Source organism: Sander vitreus, chromosome 20, assembly GCF_031162955.1.
Source record: "Sander vitreus isolate 19-12246 chromosome 20, sanVit1, whole genome shotgun sequence".
Taxonomy (NCBI): Eukaryota; Metazoa; Chordata; class Actinopteri; order Perciformes; family Percidae; genus Sander; species Sander vitreus.
In genome coordinates, this window is record NC_135874.1 from 10,410,470 (window position 1) to 10,437,280 (window position 26,811).

Here is a 26,811-nt window from a genome sequence, read left to right on the forward strand (position 1 = left end):
ACTCAATAAGGTCAGTTATATTATTATTGCAATAGCCTATATCTATTAAAAAGATTTAGAAGTACCGCCTACCGGTCATACAAGCATCGAAACCTGAGAGTGTATTAGGCCTACATTGTGGTTTTATTACTTATAAATTCAACTATTTATCAATCTATCTATTTATCTATCTATCTATCTAAGACCATTTGCTATTGGCTACTAGCGGATGACGCGGTCGTTACTGTTCAACCAATAAATTAAAACTACTCTCCTCGTTTTTCAGAGAGAGAGAGAGAGCGAGCGAGAGACGTTGAAAAAGTAGAGGTCGCGCTGCATCTTGGGTACATAACTCTATGGTGATGCAGTGAGCCTGTTGTGTAGACTGGAAACCAAAGTAAGGTAAACGGGGGAGGGTCGGCTACGGGGGGGCTTTCAGTGAGTTACAATGCGTCTTTCAGGGTGTTGAACGGTCTCGGTAAACGATGAGCCAACTTTGCCGGTCATCTCGAAGCGGAATGAGCCACTCTTGAACCCCGAAAACAAGTCCTTCTTGGCGGGGGAGAGCGAGAATGCAGAAGCCGAGAGCCCTGCTCGCTGTTGTCGGCTTGACTGGGAAATGGTAGCGTACTGTAGGAACCGCACTTGGAAGGAACATGGTCGAGAGGAGCAGCAAATTCTTGTTGATCGTCGTCGGATCCGTGTGTTTTATGCTGATTCTCTATCAGTACGTGGCTCCCGGGGTGATCAATTTCGGCTCCCCGCACGGTTATTTCACGGAGGAAGACGAGGGGGACATCTTCCCCACTCCGGACCCCCACTACGTTAAGAAATACTACTTCCCCGTCAGAGACCTAGAGAGGACGATTGATTTCCAAATCAAAGGGGAGGACGTGATTGTGTTTTTGCACATCCAGAAGACCGGGGGGACTACCTTCGGCAGGCACCTGGTCCAGAATGTACGTCTGGAGGTCCCCTGCGACTGCAGACCGGGCCAGAAGAAGTGTACCTGCTACCGGCCGAACCGCAAGGAGACCTGGCTCTTCTCCCGGTTCTCCACCGGCTGGAGCTGCGGCTTGCACGCCGACTGGACCGAGCTCACCAACTGTGTGCCAGGGGTCCTCAACAAGAAGGAGAACAAACAGAAAAATCTAAGGTAAAACTGTCAGATGTTTGGTTTGTTGCCTGTAGATTATGAAGAATTTTCAAGTGTGAGGTTTAGGAAATAACGTAGTCAAACATTGTGAATCTATAATAACTATTTGACACATTTTTGAGGATTATATTACTGATAAGTTTTTTTTAAATAGCTTAACGTTACTGTCTTAGTAGGCTATACTGTGTGTCTGTGGAGCATTGCAGTGGTACCACTGTAGAGAAAATGTACCTGAAGGTACAATAAGGTCACTGTGAACTCACAGAGCTGTACACTGTGTTAATGTAGGATTAGATAAGCTCTAATCACACTAAACAAACATTTAAATCAAAGTAATATATCTCCTGTTGACAGTTCTACTTCTTACACCTCTTTGTCTGGTTTACAAAACATCCTTTAATGCAGGCTTATTCCTCTGGAGAGACAATTATAATAGGCATTATCTTATAGTAAATTTGACAGCATTTTTTCACACAAAATATCTAAATTTACGCAGCTATTTTGGTCCAATTTATACCACAGAAATATAGTAGTGAGTGATACCAGAGAAGATAAAGCATAACAGAAGGTAATATAATTGTGTCATCATAACTAAATAAAACAAACTCATGAAAGTTCCCACAGGATGTTAATGGATGTAATTGGTTGCTATGTTATCTTAATTCAAAGGTCTTTTTCTTCACCGAGTGGGACAGTGTTCTGGTATGGTTTAAAATAAAAGAAGAATGTCAAGGATGGTGTGCATCTTCCTGAGACAGTAGATTGATAATAGATGCTTGCTGAGAGACAAATGTAGATCGAAATTTAGACATTGAGCTGTCACAAATGCAAAAGAAGCTCTCTCAACAGTGACAATTGTTGATAGGTGCCAATATCAGGGTGCCCTCCCAAGCTGGGATTCAGCTACATTTATTTCAGGCATGGGGATTGGGGGGGGGTGTAATACATCCAGCCAGGCAACATTTCCACTCAGTAATAATCCCTTGCATTGACTGTGAGGTATCCAGACACTACGCACATTCTTATTAAGTTATTGGCTAACCCATTTCTTCTCCGCGCCTCCCTACTGTTGTTGCCAACATATTGCATCCCTCACCCAGACATATTGACGGCTGTATCAACTTCCATTTCACTGCACCCTTGTGATTTAAGGGTATGCTTGTTGAATGAGTTATGTGTCTTTGTATTGCCTGAGCTTGTTCAATATTTTATTTTGGCTATGGGTGATCAATAGAACAGGGGGGGGGGGTGTTAGAAATACGTGGTCATTTAAAGAAAGAAGTGTTTTCCGCCTCTCTGCCTATCTGTCTGGCAGCCAGGCGCATGGAGATGTCAGGCCGGCTGCTCTGCTTCCCATGGCTGCTCAAACTGGGGATCAGAGCTGCAGGCTGGGCAGAGTTGGGCTGGGTCGGTAGGGGGGAGAGGGGAACCCTGCGGGGGTTTGGCTCCGCTCTAATCCGGGTGATTATTACTGCTGGGACACACACACATACACACACACTAGCGCTGGTATTTGCTGCTGGCGTCAGTCCTGACTCCCGTGGTTTCCCCTGCTCAGAGGTGATAACGTGTTCGGCCATTCTGCATGGCGAGCTGAGATATCACAGTGGAAGCAGGATAAACAGCCTTTCATCACTTTTGTGAGCACTGTTTCAAAGCCTGAACTTGTATGGGTGTGTGTATTTATGTGTGTGTCTGTGTTTGTGTGCACCTGAAGAGGCCACGGGAACAGAAAGAGACAGGAAGCCAGCGCAGATGAGAGGTCTAGGTATACATGCATGGGAGAGGAGAGGATCTCTTGCCTCTGGTATAATCGACTATCCTATCACTTCTGACAGAGAACCAAGGGACTACAAGTTTAATAGCACCCTGAAGAAAAACAATGCTGCTCCATATTACATGCAGCTCTACTTCCACAGGGAAGTGAAGTGAATCGCTGCAATGAGGAGCTTTGAAGAGAAACTGGAATAACACTCTGTTTCCCTTCGTGTGTGTGAGAGAGATTGTTTGCCTCTCTTGTATCACTGTGGTAATGCTTGTTTAGGGACATTGGTCTTTAAGGCAGTAGCAGTGTGGCGAAGAGGCCAGAGAAAGTGTGATTAAGATCATCTGTGTTTACAGAACGGTGGTGAGGGATTTCTTGGTGCAGTGTCGTACACATAGCCTTAAAATCAGCTGTGCGCATTGTCAGCGTGGTGGAGATAAACAGTCTTTAGCCCCAGCCAGTGGTTTTATGTGTCTGACACACCTTGTACCTGCACACTTGTGGAGGAAGTGGTTTGGAGCTGCACTGTTAACTGTGAGAAACAAAAAAAACAGCCTTTTCTAGAAATATTTGGCAACACAGCAGTTCTAGTGTTGACATCCAGCATCTCTCTGCAGCTGTTTTCTCATCCAGCTGTCAAGTGAATTTTACACAAACGTTTTAAATGCTGCAAAAATAAAATGTGAATTAGCACCATTTCCATCAGCTGGATTCAAGCACATTAATACGCCTCCTTGATGTCAGAAAACGCATCCACAAGAAGAAAAAAAACAACTGAAAACAGACAAATAGATTTAAGAATTTAAAGTTTGTAATTTACATTTACTGTCATATTGCCGTATGCTTTCGTTTGATTATGAAAACAAATATGTGCCAGTGTTTAGGCCTGCAATAATTATTTTCATTATTGGTTAACCGTGCCAAAAGGACGCAAGAAAATTGCAGAGCCTATGTTGACATATTTAAATTGCTTATTTTATCTAACACTCCAAAAGACATCAACATATTCAAATATGTTCATTTTGCTGTCATAGAACACCTAAAATCATCATATTCACATTTGAAAACTTGGAACCACAAAATGTCAAAATAAATTACTTAAATGAATTGATTATTTTTTTCCGCTTTACTTACTGTTATGTTGTACAGCACAGTAAAATGACTACATAAGCACAGCAGTTGCTATTTAAAAGACAGAGAGACAGCCAGGCCAACATTTATGGGTTTTTCTTGAAAGAACATCACTGAATGTACAAAGCCACTATTGAACTGTTTAGTATTGATAGAACATTTGCCGGGCCCTGTTGTCATGGCTATATGATTTATTGATTCTACAGATAGGTCTGTATCACTGTGTGTTGCACAGTTTCTTCAAAATGTTTCTACTCCAAGAGAGCATACAAATGTTTTTGAGCCATTGAAGAAATTGGATTGAATATGGTGGTTTTTCAAATTCAGTATATCATAAATTGTGGGAGAGAAAATGCCACGATGGATTAGGCTCAGTTTGGTCTAGTGACAAATGTGTCAGCTTTAGAGGGAGGCACATTAAGCAGCAGCAAGCGGCCGTGAGATGAATGGTTCTTAATAGGAGAGACAGGTCCATCTTTGATCGGTGATGAGATGAGATCGAGATGAAGAGTGGCATTGTGGGAGAAAAGAACTCCCATACTCGGCTGAGCGCCACTCACAGTGGATTTGTCATCCCCTCCCCCCTCCCCCTTATATCAGTTTTAATGTTCTTCAGTGATCCCATGGGACAAACCAATACACACACATACATAGTAGAACACACACTAATGAGTGTATGAAACTAAACGGACACAGCCCCTAATGCAAGGCCTTGATATGGGGCTTCTAATTGGTTAAGGAGGTATCTACCACTTTACTCAAATTATAGCCACACTTTCAGATGGGGGATACCATCTGTCCTGTGCATGTGTGTGTTTTGTGCACACATCTCATGTCATGAGTGTGTGTCTGTGTGTTTTTAATCCTAGTGTGTCATAGAGCGTTTTAGTAAGCGAAGTGATGGGGCTAATTTTACTGCCTCTACTCGGCCCTCTCAAATCACTCCCTGTTTTTTCTCTCCATTTCTTTCTTTCCCGCCTCCTCTTCATCCCCTCTGCCTGCCTCTAAAACACTTTCCCTCCCTCTCCTTCCGTCCTTTCCTGCATCCTTCCCTCCATGATGGTGTCACTCTCTAATCAAACAGCAGGCTTGCTTTCCGCTTGGTGGCTTTATGGCCGGGGGCTCACTCTCTATCTCTCTCCTTCACTTTTCTCTCTCTCCTTTTTCCTCCTCTCTCCATCTCTGCCCACTCGCCCACTCCTTTGCCATCTTCTTCTCCCTCTCCCTCCGAGCGTGACTACCACATTAGAGGAAATGTCTTTTCATGGAAGATTTGCTGCAATTTCCAAAATGGCTGCTTTGCCTAATGGACAACTGCCTTGGTTCTAATGGATGATTACATGTATGAGTATGAGGGGGGGGAAAGGACGAGGAGGGGGGGGCACGGAGAAGGGAGGAGGATATGGAGGTGATGAAGAGTCATATGAGGAAGAAGATGAGATGACTGTGGGACAAGAGGAGAGCTGTCAGGGAATGATTGAAAAGATAAAAGTAGAGGGTGAAAACGTTTAGTTTCATTGCTGGGGAGGGGGTTAGTCAATTAGCACGGTTGTCAAGCACTGGGCATTACTCTTCTTTCAATAGGTCTGTTTCAGATTCACAGCACAAATCACTGCACTCTAAGCTGGCTCTGTGTGTAAATGTGTGTGTGCGTGGCATGAGAGCGGATGCGTGTGCATGTGGTAGCTCAGCATGGTGCCATCAGCCAGCCAGCCAGCCAGCACAACCCAGAATCCAGATGAACTCCAGGAAGCTACAGAGGCAGCCCTGGCTGATTGGCATATAGTACAAATGTGTGTGCATGCCCATGTCTATATGAGTGCGTGCACACGCTCATGCCAGGCAGGTTGATGTTAATCCAATCAGATTAGCCGTGTTTTAGCGCCGGCAGCCAGTCGCTCCAAAGCCGGTTATGTCCACTCATCCTGGGCACCTTCTCGCATTCCCAACAAACATTCCCACATTCCCTGCCTGTTTACTTGGCTCAAATCACCTTCACTTATGGGACAAGCCTGTTTGTCTTAGTGGAAACCAGGCTCTAATGGGGTTACCAGTGGTGACCTAATGCCTTACTGTAGCTGATGTTAAGTGTGTGAGGAATTGGCATACAGACATAGGCATTAAAGAACATTTTGTGGCAATATGTTTGCAAAAATGATGCTTTTCTGAACTAATTAGTGCTAGGACCATTAGTAGATGAATGGGCTGACAATTATTTTTTGTCTTATCTAATGTAAAAAAAAAAGACCATATATATGCTGGTTACAGACTCTTTTACTATCATTAACGTAAATAATTATTTATTTTTACTGGTGAGTGGTGGTCAGTCGAAATAATCAATTAGAAGATGTCATTTAGGCTCTGGTAATTGGTGATATAGCCAATATACTGTGTGTGTATATATAGCCATATATTTATTTTTGACATTTTTAACTTCAAAGCAAGGATTCCCACCCATTTTTTGGCTTGTAACCCCTAAAACAAAGCCATGTCTACTTCAACCCCTTGTCACAGGTCATATACTGTATGTGTTCAAGTTGTCACCTGTTTAACCAATATGAAATTATTCCTTCTGTTTTTATTTGAATAATTTTTTGAGGACCGAAGGTCTAAACATTATCTAGAAATTCTCAAGAAAAAAAGCAAAGTCTTAATAAAAAGTCTGAAAAACATTTTTCTTTTTAATCATCCTGCAACCCTTAGATTTTAGCCCTTCTGTTGTAGATATAGGTGTTGTTTTCTGTGTTGTTTCAAGAAGAAACTCAACTCACAAATGCAGTTATTATTACCACATTTGTCCATTACTCTAACTTATTCTAACTTTAATGTTAGTCTTAAATACAACACTAGATCAGCACACCAACAGCAGATAATGCAGTTAAGCAAGTGGCTCTTCACGTTTTGTGCTCTGCCCTTCACAATATAGTGAAAGGATGGTCAACTCACACGCAATCTCACACATAAGAGTGTGATATGCCCCCTATGTGTTTTCCTCTCCAGTAGCTTGAGGCATGTGTTGACAGGCCTCTCTCAGCTACACCGCTGCTTCCCCTCGAATACAAGAGTTCAACACAGGTTCAGCCTCAGGTCCCCCTAATGTATAACCAGCATCACAATTCAGAGTTGAGAGACTTTAGCTCAAGAGGATATGGGGATGCCTCTGTTGGGCCCCCGGCCACACACACAGGGCTTTCAGTTTGACTCCCTGCCATACCGGCTGTTTGCAGCCATTTTTCAGCAGGCAACTGTTTGGCTGTTGTTGATCAGGGATGCAAAATGGCCGATTAAGGCCAAACTGCTGGTGTTGAAAAATGCTGATTATCAGAGTAAGGTATGGATTCTTGTATTGCTTAGAAGGATGATTGAATCAACATTAAACTGTCCAGAATACAAACCCGTACGGTCAAGTTGAGTTAAGGCTGTTGCCGCCATTGATTTGCCCCAGCTGTTTCACCTCAGTGCACATTTAAAGACAGGACAAGGACAAGGATCCGCTTGATCGCTGACGACTGGTGGTCTGTGAGGGGTTATCTTTGCTCTGCCTGCAAGGCTTCATTATTGATTAGCCATTATGGATCGCAGAGGGTTTTTCATTGATTTGATAAAACTTAAATGACGCCGACATTGAGCAGAGCCTTTCCAGATCCGATCTGGCTGTGTGCTCGACACAGAGGGCTGATGGGGAGAGCGAGCGGGAAAGAAAAGCAAGAGTGATGTGTTTCTTAATCATTACACAGCCTCTGTGACTCTGTGTGTCACTCTGTCTCTTCCACCCTCTGCGTCCGACTGTCAAATGTCAACCCCCCTCACTACCACCAAAGTGATTCTGCGGCCCTGTGGACAAATAACCGTGCGGCGAATGATTAGCAGACATTTCTATGGCTGGTAATGAGGGCCGCTACGCTACAGCAGCTCCGCCAACAGGATTACTCCCTATTGATTAGCCTAGCCTAGCATTAGCCTTGCTAGCTAAAAGCGACTGGGTGATTAGTGGGCCTTTCTAAAGTGGTTAATGTGTGGTGCAGAGGAATGCTGTGGTATGCTATCCATGAGAATGGGATTACAGGCTATTAATCAGACAAGAGGGTAGCTGAAGTCATTAGCCAGCCCCACGGCAAAGTCAGTGCGTCTGAGGCTGATCCTAGTTCCTGGTTTCTAAATCCGGTTTGGCCTTGTCGGTTTCGTGTGCGCTCTTGCTACATATCAACCCTGAGTGTCTGTCTTTCTTTTAACACCCCCCACCCCATGGTGCCCTATTCTTTGATGGCACTCCCTGTCTTTTCCCTGCTTCCCTTCTTCTGAGATGGAGAAGGACATAGAGAGAGAGGGAGAGAGAGAGAGAGAGAGAGAAAGACATCCCCAGGGACTGCTCTCTGCATCCATTAACAGCACTGTCTTTTCATGTCCCTGAATGTGACAAGTCCAGACAGGATGTGACCCGGGAGCTTCTCCTTGTCTCTCAGTTTGAGCACCTCATTTTTTTATGTAAACAAACAAACAAATGCATCAATTTCATGCATGTGTGTGTTTATGAATAAATGCATCCATTCATGAAGCTGATGTGTGTCTGTGGGAGCATGTTTGTATGTGTGAGAGCGAAGAGATGGCCAACGGAGGCATGTGAACGGAGAGGAGAGGCTGACAGGCGTACTAATTGAATTGTGGGAAAAATGCAAATCCCATACTGCCTCTTTGAATTAGGGGGAGGAGTTTTAACTGATTGGGACTGTCTTCTCTTTGGGAACACACACACACACACACAGTAGGCTAACCTTTACCAAATCCCAAAAACAGAATGAATGATAGTATTGTGTCTGCATCCTTACACGCTTCACCATGTCTTTTTCCCATCACTCCTCTCCGTTCTGCCCATCATGCCATCCCAGCACTTCAGTGTCTTTTGTCTGTGTGCATGTGTGTGTGCGTCTGTGCATGTGAGCACCCCACCAGAAGAGCTAAAGTGCTGATGCCATTCATGGAAAGAGAGCGAAGGAAAAAACAGAAATTCTTCGTTCTGCTACACTTGGTTTGTCTGCTTTGCTCTAGGGCAGACCTGTAGATCACCAGAGTTGGTGTGTGTGTTTGTGTGTGTGTGTGTGTGTGTGTGTGTGTGTGTGTGTCCGTCCGTGTGTGTGTCCTCTGCCTTCATTTGTGCATTCAAGCAAAGGGTGTGTGTGTGTGTGTGTGGGGGGGGGGCTCTATGAGCAATACCAAAAATATATGAATATACATCACTGGTCTCCGTCCAGAGCAATGGGATCTGTCATCCATTTATTTAACTGTCTATGTACTTTGCTCATTTGCAAGCCATGATGTCTCTCAAATTCTCTGGGTGGGAAAGCAGAGAAAGGGGAGGTAACCTTGCTCCTTATGACGACGTATAAGGAAGATTCCAGATCGGCCCATCTGAGCTTTCATTTTCTCAAAGGCAGAGCAGGATACCCAGGGCTCGGTTTACACCTATCACCATTTCTAGCCACTGGGGGACCACAGGCAGGCTGGGGGAACTCATATTAATGTAAAAAACAACAACTTATAAAGTGAAATGTTCATGCCATGGGACCGTTTTAATAAGACTGATGTTACTTAATATGTTTCTAAAGTGATTATGACTTTGTGTCATTCTACTTATTGATAAAGGCTACATAGTTATCCTTTTAATGGTAATAATGACAAATTGAACAGCAAAAAGACAATGTCCGCTGTCCCTACACAGCATAGTGTTGAAAAAGGCTCTGTTCCAAGGTTGGATCTTTAGTTTTTAGTGTTGTTACCAATGTGAATTTGAATTAGGTTTTCTTACTTCTAAAACAGAACCTTGAAGTTCCAGTTTTACTTTGGCTCTCTAGTGGTGCTTCTCTTTTTGGGGGAAACCATCTTTAGCTGAGCATCATGTACAGACATGAGTGTGCAGAGGACATATTAACCAGACAGCTGCCATGCGTTTTATTTTGCCGTTTGGCCGATTAATTGAATTAATGATGATTAACTTCAGCTGACCAAACTTGCTGCAGACAGTTGTCTTTATAGCTGGCAAACGTGTTGACAACAGTACTTCCACTAAACTTGTATCACATATTGTTAAGAGATTGTTAATAATGTAATTAAAAATGTGTGTGAAAACAAGTAATTGATCACCCCTCCCACATATATACATACTGGTACACACACACACACACACACACACACACACACACACACACACAATCTCTTGTGTAAGCAGCAGATTTGGACAAATAAGGGTTAAATAAATAAATATGTCACCATATCTGGAAATCTCAACATGGTCCATTGTTAAGTAGGACAGGCTTCTCCTGTAACGGCAGTAAAGATCAATTGAGGGAGTGCCATCACGCTGGATAAAGGTCAGTGTTAGAGCTAATCCAGTTATACTATTCTTAGTGTCTCTTCACCTCTTTGTCTCTTGCCGCTCTGCCGCCTCCTCTTCACCCACACACAGCACTGTGGATCTGGGCCACGACTATGCAGTTTTCACCTTTTTCTCCCTATATACTTAAACATTTTGTGTACCACCTCTGCTTCCCCTTCTCTCCCCCCGCTTCTCCCTTTTGCTCTGTCAAAAAAAAAAAAGTTATACTTCATCCTCCTCGCCACCACCCTGTCGTTTTGGGTTTCCCAGCGCGTGTCAGCTTCCTCCAGAGAGAGGAAGTGATGTGTCAGGAGGTGCTTTTTATCTGCCAGTGATCTGATCTGATGTGAGATTGAGATAAACACAAGAGGAGTGTAGTGTTCTCTCTCTCTCACCCTTGAGAACTGTACGATGGAGAAGCCCTCCTTTTTTTGTGTGCCTGCTTTTTTTCCTCGTGTGCACAGACAGAACAATCTGGTGGTCTTGGGGTGATATACACTTTCATGTATTTGAAATTACAAAGGGAATACTATAAAGTGGGTCTTTGAAACCCCATTCAGCCCTTCAACTCCTTTTTTAAAAACAATCTGCTCTCCTGTGAAACCTGATAAGAGAAGTTTAGGAAGTAGTCCTGCAACAGTGAAATGCAATATGTAATATGTCTGCAGACAGGCTTGTGTTGTTGTCTTTGAGGAAGAAACTAAACCACCACCTGCTCCTATTTTTTTCTACTTTTATGTAAGACTGTCAAATTAATGCAGATAAATCTATTACATCACTTTCAGGAGCTCCTACGCATGCAGAGTACATTGTTTGTACATTCAGAAGACTAAAAGACAATAAATGTATCAATATTTCAGATTTGGCCTTGGGTTGTCATAACAAGCACATAGATTGTGTTTAGAGTTTAATAGGAATGGAAAACCCAGTCCCACTGAGGCTTGACTATTTTCAGGAGTCAGTGCAGTGTCTTAAATGTAAAAAGCCTCTGTGGTTTATAGTAGATACACATGGAGAAGCAAGGCTAATACACATTCATCAACCACTCATAAATATGCCAGATATTTTTAGATAATCTGGCAACGCTATCTGAACATCTTATTTTCCGGGTTTATCGTTGTATGTGGTCGACGAGGTAACGTAATTGGCGAGTAGGCTGTCCTTCAACTAACGGATGCATTTTCTTTATCATAGCTGTATGTCTCAACTGGGGGTTAGCGGGCATTCGGACTGAAAGCAGCCCTGCGTCGGTGGGTGGGTGTTGTTTCAAGTAGAGATATGAAACATGATCCAGTAAGTTTGAGTAATAGATCCATGAGTTTGAAAGTCCTATCACAGAGGCCAATGCACTGCACTTTATAGTACTCGGAGACAGAATTTTAAAACGCACGGCAGGAATCATTTTATCTTCGGTTGCAATGATTGCAAGGTAAACGGCAGAAATATAGCATTCACATTACATAGAAATTTACCAGGAATGTACACTTGCATGTATTTGATTGGCGATGGCAGTGTCTTGCCGGTTGAGCCTGGTTTAACTTGCTAGACGACCCTGCGTTTTGTTCACACGGAGCTAAATCCAGCCTGTGATGTCTTTTCCCTGTGATGGAAGGCAGACCGTTTCCAAAACTCCCACCTCCCAAGGCGCCCAAAATGCTGATAGCATGTGTCTGTGGTGGAGAAATCAGTAAGCATCAGCTACCACACTGTCTATTTACAGCCTGAAATATTCAAATAATTTAGTTGTTGGGTTTTGCTTGTTGTCAAAATTTGACTTGGCGGAGTATCTCCCTTTCTAATTACTGGACAAATTAAACCAAAACAATGACTATCAGACAGCCTTCTGTGTGGCTGCCTGTCACACTGCTGTCATCCATAAATTCCATATTCTCTGAAGCAGAGAGGCACGAAGGCTGGTGTCATTCCCAGATGCTCGATGGTGTTTTAAGCCCCCAACATTCCAGGCAGCGCTGCGACCGTTGACTTCAAGGCACCTAACCCTAACTTTAACCCTAACCCCTTGTGCCCGTGCCCCTCGCAGAAATCATCCTGGGCGTTGCGTTTTAACTAGGGCTGTCAATCGGTTAAACAATGTAATCTAATTAATTACATACTCTGTGATTAATTAATCGAAATTAATCGCATACATAATTAACGGTGCCTGAACCGATACGTTTTAAGAAAGTAAGAAAAGAAAAGGGAAAAAAAGGGTACTAAACAACAGTTGGTGACATTAAAGAACGGCTTGTTTATTGCTAAGGCCATATGGTCAAAATTAAATGATTTAATAATAATGTATAACAATAACTTATTTCACTAGTAAATTGCTGTTGAACGACAAAAACAACAACCAGATGGTAAAGGACATTTACAATAACTTCAAATGCACCACGAGGCTGTAGTTTACCAGTTTCATTGAACGCACCGTCCGTGTTGTTTCTCCGACGGCAGCTGCAGATTGTTACATCCCGGTGTTGAATCCTCTACAGTAAAACACAGTCAAACTTTACACCGTTTAGCGTTAGCTGTCAGCATTTTAACCGTGTTTAATCCAGCTACTAGCTAGCGGTAGGCTAACGTTAGCTGCTGTTGAGTATTGTGTTAACTAGCGTCACATGCAGCGGGGTTTGTGTTGCCGGTATCGTCTGTTTCAGAGCATCAGAGAGAAGCGCAGACATATCAGTGGCACCAGACTTTCGTCTTTAACGCGTTATTTTTTTCTCAGAATAATTAATCGAAATTAACGCGTTATTTTGACAGCCCTAGTTGTAACCCAAACCTAACCATAACCATTACCTAATCCTAGTGCCTTCCAGGCAGCACTGCCTGGAAGGAGACGTTGGGGGCTTAAAACACCGACATAATTCCCAGATAGCCAAGAAATTCTTGGTGGCAGCTCCAAGGTTTCCAGCTAATGTTACACCACCACCAAGGAGCCTTTTTAAGCACTGAGAAGCTTTCAGAGGTGAATCAAGGTGTGCCCAGACATGTTCCCGGAGTAAATTGTAGTTTTCTGTTTGAGTTAAGCTTTCTTTAACCAGGCAAGTCAGTTAAAAACAAATCCTCATGTATGCTGACAGCCTATTGAAGGCAAAATCCCAAAATTGGGATTGAGTTTAAAAAAATGTTTGGATTTGTAAGGTAAATGTATGTATATATATATATATATATATATATATATATATATATATATATATATATATATATATATATATATATATATATATATATAAAAATAAACTACTATGATCATAAGGCTAATCATCTGCAGATGGTAACAGAAAACCCAAACAATGACTGCAATGCCACAAAAAAATATAAACCAAGATAACCACCAAAAGTAATTAAATGAGGTGGCACAGTTGGTGTAATGTCTCAAAAAAAAAGCTCCACCGTATACAGTCTGTTTGCTTATGTGTGTCCATAGCAATAAAAGGAGAGTAGAGGCAATTGAGGCAGATAAAAAAAAAAAAAAAAAACAAAGACCTCCAGGCTGCCTCTGTAGTCCAGAAGGCACGTTCCAGAAAGATTTCACTCTGTCATGACTTGCGTGATACAGGCCTTTTGCATGTTAAGCGCCACAATGCAAATACTCAGAGGCATGCAAAATGCAGACCACGCTCTCTCTCACACTCTCTCTTTCTGCCAGACACATTCAGCCTCCGTCCCTCACTGACTTTATGGATGTTCACTGTTTGACGCTGTCCCTTGTTGAATATACCCCCCGCCCCCTCTTTCCCTGTTTTTTTTTTTCTTTCCTCCCTTCCTCTCTCTCTCTCTCTCTCTCTCTCTCTCTCTCTCTCTCTCTCTCTCTCTCTCTCTCTCTCTCTCTCTCTCTGCCGTCTTTTGTCCAGCATCTCTTCACGCTTGACCAGCCTTGCTGTGACTCTTGACTTCAAAGAGCTACTTCATTCATCAGTCACTCATCAGGGAGAGAGGGCCATTCAGCGCTGCGCTAAAAGCGAGGGAGGGGACGGGGAGTGAGTGTATAAAAAAGAGGGTGAACAAGTGAATGAAAAGAGGGCACGAGAGAGAAAGAGGATCCGCTCTTGACCGCGGGGAACCTCAGGAGTCACAAAAGCAAAAGAGGGACACACTCCCAAACATCTACACACCCATACAGAGTCACTCTCGTTGGTTGCGTGCAGATGCCTCATACGTTATCCCTTTCTCCTTTTGCTGCCTATCCGTCTTCTCTCTTTCTCATCTTTCCTTCATTCTTTTCACTTGAGCCGGCAGTACAAAGGAGTGTTGATGCCTGTTCCTTCGTGTGTCCTTACTACGCAACGGCCACTCTCCAGTATTTCTAAATCTCTCCCTCTGTATTTTCATCGCCTTCGTGCTCACTGACATTCTCCCTCTTTTCATTCCTCTATATTTTGAGGTGGCTGGCAAGCTAGTTTTCAGGTCAGTGGGAATTGCTATTGCTTCCCCTCTCAGCTGGAGTCTGGCTCACACACACACACACACACACACACACACACGGATATGCACGTTTTTTTTGTTTTTTTTTGTTCTTTGTGCAAGTGGTTTATACGGACATGTGGTTGTGTGGTCTTGTATACACGGTTGCCTAACTTGTAAAGATGCATTGCTTGTAGGTGTGCCAGGGTACTTTTCTTCCGTCTTTTGTCTCTTCGTTGTTCTGCCGTTTATTTGTTTTTCTCCCTCGAGTAATAAGTCATAACTGGAAGTCTGTCACGCTCGCCTTAGTCTGTTTTTCTGGCTGTTCACTTTTTGTATGAGGGAGAGGAGATTTCTTTTATGACTCACCTTGTTTGTGTGTGGGCATGTATGTATGTATGTATGTATGTACATCTTTAACTCAGGTTATCCTCTCCTGCTTAACAAGCAGATTATGATGTTTATTGCCAGTAAGAAATCTGGTTAGGCTAGATTTATCAGTTCCTCCAGTAGTTATTCACATGGCAGTATAGTAGTAGTATAAGTATATATTTTGACATTCTCGCAACTAATACTGCAACCACTGATTATTTTCCAGTTATTTTCATTTATTAATCATTTGAAAATGGTGAAAAATGCCCATCGTAATATTCCAAGGGGACGTCTTTTTTCTTTTTCTTTTTCCCCGACCAACAATCCCCAACCCAAGGAAATTTAGTTCACCAACACATACTGTAAGACAAAGAAAAGCAACGAATCCTCACAATTGAGAAACTAGGTCACCTTTGGCATTTTCGCTTGATTCATTTTCTGTCAGACGACTTTTTGTTTGAGTTCTACTCTCGACCTGTTTGTAGGTCAAATGGCAGATATTGTCTGGAATGGATTTTACCTTTTTTGTATGTTTGTTACGAGACAAACATGCAGCTAATACTGAATTGCAGTTACAAGTGTATTAGATACACCTTTACCATCTTGTGCAATCCAATGCAAAAAAAACACTTGATGATTAATTCTACCTTTTTTCAGTTTGTGTCGACACTGTCGCAGACACAACTCTGGTTATGTTTGAGCTGTATTCATGTAGTGGAAGTGTTGGACTACATCATATTTTAAGAAGTTTCTAATATTCTCTCACATTTATGTATGTAAATGGCAGCAGACAGATTTGTAGCCTAGAGAAACATATAAATGCCTGTAATTGATCTAATAAGCGTCAAACAAGTCAACAAATTGCCATGTTGTTTTTGCCTTTTTTAAAGTTAGGGAATACGTAAAGAAGAGGAATTGCATTCACTTGGAATTCATTGGAAATTGGGCACAAGAATTGGTGTGTACACACACACGCGCACACACGCACACACACACAGTCTTCATTAGGCAATGCTTCATCATCACGGGCACACACAAGCTGCCACGTGCCACTGCACACCAACGGCTTTGAGAGAGCAGGTGTGGAGACATACATGAGTCACAGGTCTTAATAAAGCAGAGGAGGTGTGAATGAATGAATGAAACGCCTCTGGATTTTTTTTTAGTTTTTGTTATTCTGATCGCCAGAATGAGAAAGCGTGTGTATGCATGTGCTTGTTTGTCTACATGTAACCAGCAGCTCATTCATAGCAATAAATGAATTTTCTAAGTATTCATCAGTATAAATCAGTGTGTGAATTACACACACGCTCCAATGTGGTGAGTCAGTAAAGTTGTTGTAAGCCTGCGAGCTAAGTAACGGGCCTGCCACGACATGCCTCAGCAACACATAGAAGCATAGGGACATTAACGTTACTGCAGGAGAAAAATTGGGATGGAGGTAGAAAGACAGAGAAGGAGCTTAATGAAAGCGCCATGGAGGAGGAAATTGGAAGGGAGGGATAATTGCGTTCAAGTCGGCCAACGGAAAGAGGCTGGGGAAAAATGAGACGGGGAGTGAACAGTTGGAGGTAAAGAGAGTAAACGGGAAGCAGAGATGAAGTGTAATAAAAGGGAAGAAAAACAAGAGGGCAAGAAGATGAGCGAAAGTATCTCTTCGTCTCCCCCTCCTCCCCTAATGGAATGTTAATCAGCGTAAAGAGGTGAGATGTGTGTGTGTGTGTGTGTGTGTGTCGGACGTGGTGTTCTGGCCCTTTCGGAGCCTTGTCTAAAGTGCTTCAAGTGAACAACTGCACACAGGGGTCCATTACAATGCCCTTTACAACACTTCCCCCTCCCCCAGCCATAAACAGTTCTTTGATTCATTAGTTTTGAGAGCATTATCATGATAATGAAACACTGCATGAAGGGTTTAATTCCAAGACCTCAAATATCCAGTTTTGGAGATTTAAAAATATTTTTTTTCATCTATAAAATACTAATAAGATACTACTTTTGTTTACAAGTTGTCTTCCTTTTTGTCACCTGTCATTTTGTGAGAGCAGCTGCCAGCTTTTTAAAAAGCATGGATTTATGAATCCAAACTTTCAACATCTATACCTGTCATCTATATACACACACACACACACACACACATTTCAAAGAGGGAATTCTGTAGCCAGTGGGTTAACTTGGGCAGACATTCACAGTGGGTTTTAGATCACAAAACACCCAAAGGATCAAAATGTGTCATGCATGGCAACGATTTAAAATGTATTGCACATTTCATATTTTTATTAAAAATGTCTCTAAGGTTATTTCAGGGCAGTGATAGCCTGAGGGTGAGAGAAAAGGCTTGCGCACTATTGGCAAAAACATCGTTTTTTTTTTCTCTTCTGAATTGTGCACATTGGCAGGAGTTGCATTAACACAGCTTTTTCCACACTTAAATTAAAATGTCACTGCTTAAAAATTAAACACAATGTAAAAAGGAAAGTGCGGTCTTGAGACTGCGATGCTTTAGGATTTAAATGTACTGAAGGATTTTCTTCAGCATGCATCTTTGTTTGTTGGCCAGAACAAGCACCAAATTAACTTGTGTAGGAAGCTGTCTGAAACATATTATTTGCTTTTTAAATAAAAAAAAAAAAATAAAAAAATGACGGCCTCGGGTGATTTGGAAATTGCAGTAGTCGGTATTGAATTGCCTTTTCTTAGTATGATTCATCATGCGGGCCCAAAACAGAGGCAGGTTTTAAGGCCGTTTTATGGTCCTGCGTAGAATCGACCCCTCTGCGTCTACGCCGGACCCTACGCCGTAGCCTGACGTGCACCTCTCGAAAAATGTAACTACACTTCGCGGCCACGCACGTCACTCGGCCGTGGCTGGGTAGCGTTGGATTCCCCCCCGACTCATTTCCTGGTTCTCCTTCTCCATTAACAAAATGAACTCAAGGAGAGGGTTCACTTTTCCTGCTACAGATTTCCCACCGTGGTCAGAAAGCACAGGGGAGACACTTTGTTTTCATCGCATGTTTTTAGCATAAGAAACCCACTGTACGCTGCTGCTGAGCACCAAACAGCTGACCAACAAAGGTAACGACGAGCTGGAGAACATAGTGAAGGATTTAGGAGAGCGAACATTCGACTTACATTCATCAGGTGACTGTTCACTCCCTTTCTCATTTCCCCCAGCCTCTTTCCGTTGGCCTACTTGAACGCAATTATCCCTCCCTTCCAATTTCCTCCTCCATGGCGCTTTCATTAAACTCGTTCTCTGTCTTTCTACACAACTTTAAATAAATACTAATGTTGCTCCATATCTTCTGGATGGGTTATGACTTTGGCCATGATTTTCTGCTTGCCAACAGCTTTTGAGCTCCCCGACCAAACCCCAAGAGCAGAGGCAAAATCGGTTAATGCAGCCTTTAATAGATTTTTTTTTTTTTGACAGTTAAGCCATGTTCATTAACATAATTTTTCTACCACTGTTATTTAACATGGTGGTTGACATGACCTCATGACACTGAGCTACACTTCTTGTGTATGCAAGTATTACTGAAGCTACACTACATATGGTCATTTACAGCTCTACTGGATGCTTGCAAATTAAATGTGGTACCAACACACAAAATGTGTATGTTGTCCCCTCTTTACATACACAAAATTGTGTTTAGCATGCTTCCTTACATTCCTACTGTGATACAAAGTGGATAATCAGTAGTGCTGGAAGGGGTTTTGCCACGTGAAAAGAGCAACTTTGTCCTGCATTATATTTTGGAGGGTGGATTTACTTCGTCAGTCTTCTCTCACCAACTTAATTTACACATTTCGCGCTGATTGCCGTATTTCTTTGGTAACTAGTCTGATGTGAAGACTGCCAGTTTGTATCGGTCTCCTTAGCTGAGGTAATCTTTACAGTTCAATCACTTGAAGCAGTTATTTTATTTTTTTTTCAAACTTGCCCTTATTTCAGTTTATTGGGCCGTATAAGAAATTGGGCCGTGTAATTTCACTTGGGAGAAAAACAATCAGACCAGGACCTTGTTGAGGGGGCAGGCTCAGTACGTCTCACTGCACTTCTGGAGTGAGAATCGTTTGCAGTGAGGATGAGATCTGACCGCCATCCATCTCAGCTACACAAACACTGAACAGTGGATGAAGCAGAACCCTTTCAGAAAGTAGTCATGGTGACCATATATCAAGTAACCATATAGCAAACCAAGGAAATTAAATAAAAAGGGATGTTAATTATTCCAAATCTGATTTCATAAATAGCGGGATAATCCGTTGTTGTACATTAGGACGGCAACAGCACATATTCCAAGGGGAGTGTGGTAATCAGTGCAGTGATCCGCAGCAGATGCTGCTTCTTCATGTTTGTTTAGCTGTTAAGGAAGTCCTCTCCAGCTACAAATATCTGACTAACAAAGGAGCAAGCATCAAAGGGGTCAAATATGTTCCTTTCAGTCATCAAAACGGGTTTAAAGAATATAAGTACCTTCATTCATTTAAAATCTAAATATATTGTGTAAATCAATACCAGTGATATATTTAATCAGTCTGTCTCGTATCACACCGACCTTCACCTTTTTACATTACAACACAATTTACAATGAGGGATTATTGCAAGCGTTTCAGGTGGCAATCACTTTCGGTTTTACCTCCAAACAAAGTGCTCTTGATCATCCGGCTAGACTGTTGGCTTGGTTGGTGATCGTTTGACCAATCGTTTCTTACACAGTTGGACAATTTTATCATAACCAACGTGGTAAAATGAGACCGAAGTTGTAAAAAGCTAGCCTGGTTGACACCAGACCCTTCTCAGTTGTAACTGAGAGTGGGTCTGGAGAACGTTCATTCGCAGCCCATTTCCAAAGGGGCGTCGCCAACGGACGCCTCTCAAATGCTTCTGGGCGCAATTGGATAGTCCTTCAACCAATCGGACCAACGATCCGGGTGACGTAGCCTGCGCTTCGGTGGCCGTCATGTTGAACGTAAACAAAAAGCTTGTGTAAAGCCCGCCTCAACGGTTGTGATTGGTGTCTCGATGTGGAAACATTGGAAATGGGCTTGAATGGGCTCTTGGCCAGACTGACTTGCAGAGAAAATCTAAAATTTGCCGGAAGTTCGTCAGGGTTTTCCCACGGTAGTAAAAAGCCAGAATTAGCCCTAAATAAAAGAGGGAAAGCCTCTTCTCCCTGTGCCACTCCCTGATTTAAAGTCGTTATCCACTCTTGTATCCACCGATGTCTGCTTTTAAAGTAACGCTGCATTTTAATGCGTTAATGCATATGTATGACCATACACGTTAGCTGTCCGCTTTGCCACATCACCCTTTTGATTAATTTAACTTTGAGGTGACAGTAACGTGACTCCCTTGCATGCACACACACACACACACACACACACACACACCCCTATGCATGTGGTTCCTGACTGCTGTGGATATCTAGAATGGGATGTGGTCCCTGTGGAATAAGAGATGGTATCTCTGCCTCCTCGCATATCTCACTCTGTCCCTCCCTCAGTGTTTCTCTGTGTCTCTTTCCCTGTCTCTCCGACTCTTACCTGTGCTCTTTCTGTCATCTCTTCATCTCTCTCCATTCATCTCTGTATAGCTCTTTCTCTCCTGCTCTTCTTGTCCCTTCCATCAGATAGAAGCTGACAGCTGCCATCAGGCTTATTTCAGGCACTGGCACACACACACCCACCCACCCACTCTCTCTTTTTTTATCTTTTCGCACTTTCTCTTTGTCACCTTCAGCAGTTATGTCTCCATCCTTCTGTTTGACTCCGTCTGAACATACCTGCTCGTGAGCAAGTGTGTGTCCAACTTGGGTTAGTTTCTGAAGCTCCAGAAGATCTGGAGGAAGAAGACGAAAGCAAACTGGGAATCACTCCTCTGCTACTACTTTTCCATTTCTACCCTGTCTTTACCTGTCCATATGGTCGCTGACTCCAGGGAGGGAATTTCTCACTGTGTGTTTTTCCCCTTAGCGTCGGCCTCTTTGAGCACACATCTCTCATTCATTTATAATTAGGTGTCAGGCATTCCTGTCCCCGTGGTTGCACAAATTCCCTGCCTTTGACATGCTGTCTCTGTCTGTGCCAGCATGTCCGATATGTCTGCTTGTCCATCTCTTTTTCTCATTTCCTAATCTGTCCACCTGTCTGTATGCTGGCCGGTCTTTCACTCCTTGTCAAATAAATAGGTAATCCACCTATCAATTTGTCCTTCCGACTGGCCTTCCTTCCAGTCTGTCTTTCTACCCGTCTCTGCGCTAGTCGGCCCGTCTCACTGTTAAGTTTTTCCCACTTGTCAGTTCGTCAAATGAATTGTTCTGCATCCCTTAAATGAGCCAAGGAGTGGCTTTTTGAGCTATTGATCTCTGACAGTGTGATTGCTTAAGGATTTTATTTGGTTGTCTATTGTTTCCACAATGTCACTGGGTTGTTAGTAAATGCTGTGCCGCCCAATGCCGATGCAACTCATTATTTACCCTGTCTCTCTTTTTTGTTTTCTTTTTCATGACCGTCCCATCAACGTGGCCTCTTCTGCAACAGGTAAGATCGTTTTCTCTCACCTGTTTTCTGTGTTCGTCTAAACTAGCTCTGTTGTCAAAGGACATGTCGTGACATTGTCATGCAGGTTTGTTAATCAAACAAATTGCACTGTCCTTGTGGCTTTCCACACACAAGCACAATTCCTGAGAGACACACACACACACACACACACACACACAGTCTGACATGCACTTACAATCTCAGGTCACAAACACAACCTCCATGTGTGTTGATTTACTATGCTGGTGTTGATTTACTAAACTGGTTAAATGTTAACTCAACTTTGTGTCTGTGTTCGTTGTCCTTCATTTTGTGTGTGTGTGTGTGTGTGTGTGTTCTCCCTGTTGGGACATTTCTGCTATCCCAGATGGGATTGGCCTCTTCCTTCCTTCCTTCCTTCTATTTATGCAGCCTGTGGGACTAGTTTGTATTTGTGTGATTTCTTTATAAGTGTAAACATTTTGTAGTCCTTGTGTGTGTCTGGTTGAGATCACCTGCAGGATGTGTTTTTTTCCCCATTGAATTTCCATCATTCTGTATTCCCTCCATCACTTTTTCTGTTTGGTTTTTTTTCTTTCTGCCATCCTCTCCCTCTAGTCTCTTATCTCTTCCTTGCAGCAGAGCCAAGCCCAGAAACAGCACCTGTGTGTGTGTGTGTGTGGGTGGGGGAGGGGGGGTCCAGGAAGGGTGTTTCTCGATGTTCCAACGCCCACCCGTCTGTTTTCTCCAATTCATTTTTTTTAGCATTCTCTCGCTCTCTCGCTCTCTCGCTTTCTCTCTCTCCTCCCCTCTATCTCCAGAGTGGTCTTCAGTTTTACAATCTGTTGACAATCTGTGTTTCCAGCCCAGTGCTCTGCTTCCTCCTGTACATCTAAGTGTGTGTATATTCATCTGTGTGAATACAGTGTGGGTGTGCGCACTTATGTGAATCTCCCCCTGCTCTCCGGTGCATCGGGCCCTACTGCGGTTTGTTCTTGTTCAGTCCACTGATGTCGACATGAAAGCAGCGAGTCTGCTTCTTCTTCTTTATCATCTTCCTTTTCTATTTCGTCATTTTTCTTAAACTAACCAGAAGGCCAGCACAACATCACCAACAACAACAGCCAAAACAATCTAGCTTCCATCACCACTACGCCAGCCAATGGTCTGCTGCTCTGCTCCTCACGCTGGCAACCAGAACAATGACATATAATAGTCTCGGTGTGTGGCATTGGTAAAAGGTTGGTAAAAGAACTGCAAGTCATGGGAGCCGTGGATACTTGGGGGGTGCTGGACTCTCTTCCATGGATATTTTATTAGACGCTCCCCTTGACCATGACCTAGATGGAAAGAACAAATGATGAGGAACAGAGGGGGTGCCAAGGTAAAAAGTTGCGGACGGCAGTTGAGAAATTTACTGGCGACACCTGCTTCATGTCAGCGCTCTGTTGATACAGAGGCATTCTTTCCTCTCCTTCGTCTCTCTCCTAAATATTTAAGTTCTTCTGTTTTCCTTGTTTCCTTTTTTTTCTCCTGTTGCCGTGAATCGTAAGGACGAGGGGACAGACAAGAACATGTCATGCAGGGAGGGAGCGTCCCGTGTGTGTGTGTGTGTGTGTGTGTGTGTGTGTGTGTGTGTTTTTGAAGAGGGATTCTCAAACAGCATTATTAACTCATCTGGGTTTTGCATGCGTCCCCTCCCATTCTCAGACAATACACACACACACACACACACACACACACACACACACACACACACACACACACACACACACACACACACAGACAGCAGTGCAGTGCGTCTTGACAGCTCCCCAGGCTCCTATCCTGGAAAGGCAAGACAGGAGAGCAGCGGAGCATGCTGGGATAGTAGAGGACCCGGACGTTCATCTCCGAGCCCCCCAGCTCAGTTAATACTTAATGTCCCAGCACACACAGACTTACACACACAGCACAGCAGTTGCAGACTTGCATGGTCATAAACACAAGAGTGTGTGTGTGTGTGTGCACGCACACACACACACACACACACACACACACACACACACACACACACAATATAAAATATTCAGGAGTCCATGAAATAATGATGAACATTGATGGAATGAAACTTGCTAATTTAACTGGGACCCTCTCTTTCCGTTGTTAAAGAAAGACAACAGACAATGGAGACTTGGATGCACACACATACACACTCACTCACTTACTCACACATGCATGCACGCTGTCACTGAATTAATCGCAGCAGGAGAACAGAAGTGACAGCTTATGGGCACCACTGGGACACTATCTGAACCAAAGTGTGTTTTTTATTTTTTCACAGCATCTGTCCCATCAGAGAGAGAGAGAGAGAGAGAGTGAGTGTGTGTGTGTGTGTGTGTGTGTGTGTGTGTGTGTGTGTGTGTGTGTTAAATATCATAGTAGGACATTTGAATGTTCCAGTGGTTTAATTGTATATGTGGTGTGTAAGTAGGGCAGCTGTCCTGTTTCCTTCTGTGCTTCAGCAGTGAGTGGGAAGTGCAGTAGTGTTGCTATAAAGATTAATAATGCTGGCTGCCGTTTGTAGCATTGAGATAGAAGTTTGGTAATCAGTTAATTAAATCAGCTAATTAAATCAGTGTTTGGAGGCGAGAGTGTTTTTCACATTTTGCTTTTCTGAATGGTGGCAAACAGTGGGAGGGAGCACAAGGAACTGAAGGGAGAGAGAATATAAGGGCCTGTTGAAAGCTGGACATCTTAAACGATAAGGGCACAGGACATAACGCATCTGACAGTCTGTGTGTCTGCACGTGTCTGCATGTGTTGTTTGTTGAATGGAGTTCATGAGTGTGTGTGAGTATTTGTGTGTACATATGCTCACTCATGTACGTGTGTGTGTGTGTGTGTGTGTGTGTGTGTGTGTGTGTGTTTTTTTTCCATAGAACATTATTAACTCATCTGGATTTCGTCCCCTCTCTTAGTTACTCCTGTGTGTGTTTTCACACTTCAGTTTCAGCTTCCAACAGCAACAACCTCCCATTCCCCAAGTGGCAAATCGTAAGTGTGTGTATTGCACATTTTCCACTGATGTCAGCATTTGGATGCAAAATCACCTTAAAGCGAAGGTTGTTAATATTGAAATGCTTTCCCCTATAACAACCGGCATTAATGCAGTGTCATCCGGCACTGATTGTGCTCTTTGCTGCGCTAAGCTGTCAGATAGCAAGCAGAGGCGAAATAAAATGTTTCCCCTTATATTTATGAATTCCAATTTAGACAAGTACTTGAGCAGCAAGACTTGAATCACAGTAAACTTCACATTTATAGCAGTTTTCAAAACACATTTAAGAGCTATACAAAACGGTGAGAAAGGCAAGCCATTAAGATTAACAGTATAATGAGAAGAAACTGCTAGGCATGAATTAAAAGCATGGGTGTAGGAGAATAATATGTGAGAACACAGCGTGAATTAAACTAAAACTACATCATATGAAAGCTTGCCTGTATAAGTATGATTTTACAAGTGAATCCAAAGTTACTGGTAGCACTAATTTTTCCAGCCTAAGATCCTCAGGCAGAATTTTTTTTTTAAAAGCCTCACAGCCCAGACACCACATCCCGGCCCCAAGGCTTATTACTTACTGCAGTGCCTTCAAACTGCAGCGCATTAAAGCTAAGATAGCTAAGTTTGTATCAGCATTACTTGGTGATTCTATTCGTCATGACTCAAGGCTGTTTGGTGAGGTAACAGGCTTTGGCGTTACCGAAAGGAAGGGTTCAAATTAAATTACATGTCTACGTGCAATAATAAAGGCATTCTATTGAGCAACTGCCCGTTTGTGTATACGTGTGTACAGCGCGGTTCATCGACATAGTGCATGTGACATCGATCAGCTCTAAAAGCGGTGGACCCCCCGCTGCTTGGCAGATTGGCACTCCAGATCTCAGTTTGTGTCACCCTTTAATCTGTCCCCCTGTGTCGCACCATAATCCCTCCCCTGCCATCCTCCGCTGACAGGTGGAGTTTGCACTGGGGTGTCCTTGACCTCCACTGCACGGTGGCCTTGCGTGGGACTGGATCAAACCGGATCAGCCCCAACTCACTCTGTGCTTGCGTGTGTCTGGCAGCCGGAAAGAGCTACAGGTATCAGAGATGCTTTTTTGGGATTTTTGTTTTTCCGACAGCGGGTGCAATGATTCTCCCCACACAATATATGATGGTCAAACATTTTGAAGCATGCAGGTTTCAAGTGATTGAAGTACATTTAGCTGCAGGAAACTTCAACACTGTTGGAAGTCTAGTCTAGGTTGAATTTTATCATTATATTCCAGGTGCAAAAGTTCACATTTGAGTGCATATTCTGTAGTGCACTTTATATTTTGCCTCAATGTTCAAAATATAGACTTTATGGTGTACAATCCAGCTTGTCCTGGCTAACTTACATCCAGAATAACAATCTCCGAATTCCTGGCAGAGACTTGCCTTCCTGCGAGTGCCAATTGACAGTAAGCAGAGTAATGTAATGCAGCAGTCATCTGAGAACAGCCCAAGCACAGTGAAATAACAATAACACCAGTAAAAACCAAATTAAGAATTCATGTTTACTCTCACATATCTGTCTTGGGAACCTTTTCTTTTTTAATTGTATTATACGAACATGAATGGCAGCTAATGGTTTCCCCTTAAACCTACATTGTGTAATTTTTTTTTAGTTGATTCTTAGCAAAAACCCTTTTTGTTCTTTCACAAATATGTGCTCATTCATGTGCAATTACTTCCACCAACAAATGAAAGTAGTCTCGTACGCGTAGTATCTGCCATTCAGAATCATTCAGAATACATACGAGCGAGTCGCTGGAATGACGACCGCCATGTAGAGCCTCCATCTTTAAAATACATTAGCCAAAGAGGGACATACCTCCCCCTTTCGCGCTTTTACGCTCAGTGGCACCGTGACGAATGCCAGAGAGGGGGAGAAGATTACTCGCGACTGCCGGCAGATTTGAAAGCCTGTTGAAAATGGAGGATCACACCTATTCTCTAGGACACGTAACGGAGTCGCCAAGGAAGTTAAAAAGAGAATTAAAACTACAACACGACGGGCAAAGCAACAAGACCAAAGTTAATAT

The 26,811-nt window shown here is 43.0% G+C and overlaps 1 protein-coding gene across 1 annotated transcript in view; it reads left to right on the forward strand.

The window, feature by feature from the left end:
• Nucleotides 1-313: 313 nt before the first annotated feature.
• hs6st1a (heparan sulfate 6-O-sulfotransferase 1a) overlaps nucleotides 314-26,811 on the forward strand; it is a 59,181-nt gene continuing 32,683 nt past the window's right edge. The window contains exon 1 of the mRNA XM_078276992.1: nucleotides 314-1,135. Within this exon, the coding sequence (XP_078133118.1) occupies nucleotides 636-1,135 (500 nt within the window). The 5' untranslated portion in view covers nucleotides 314-635. The remainder of the gene's footprint in view (nucleotides 1,136-26,811) is intronic.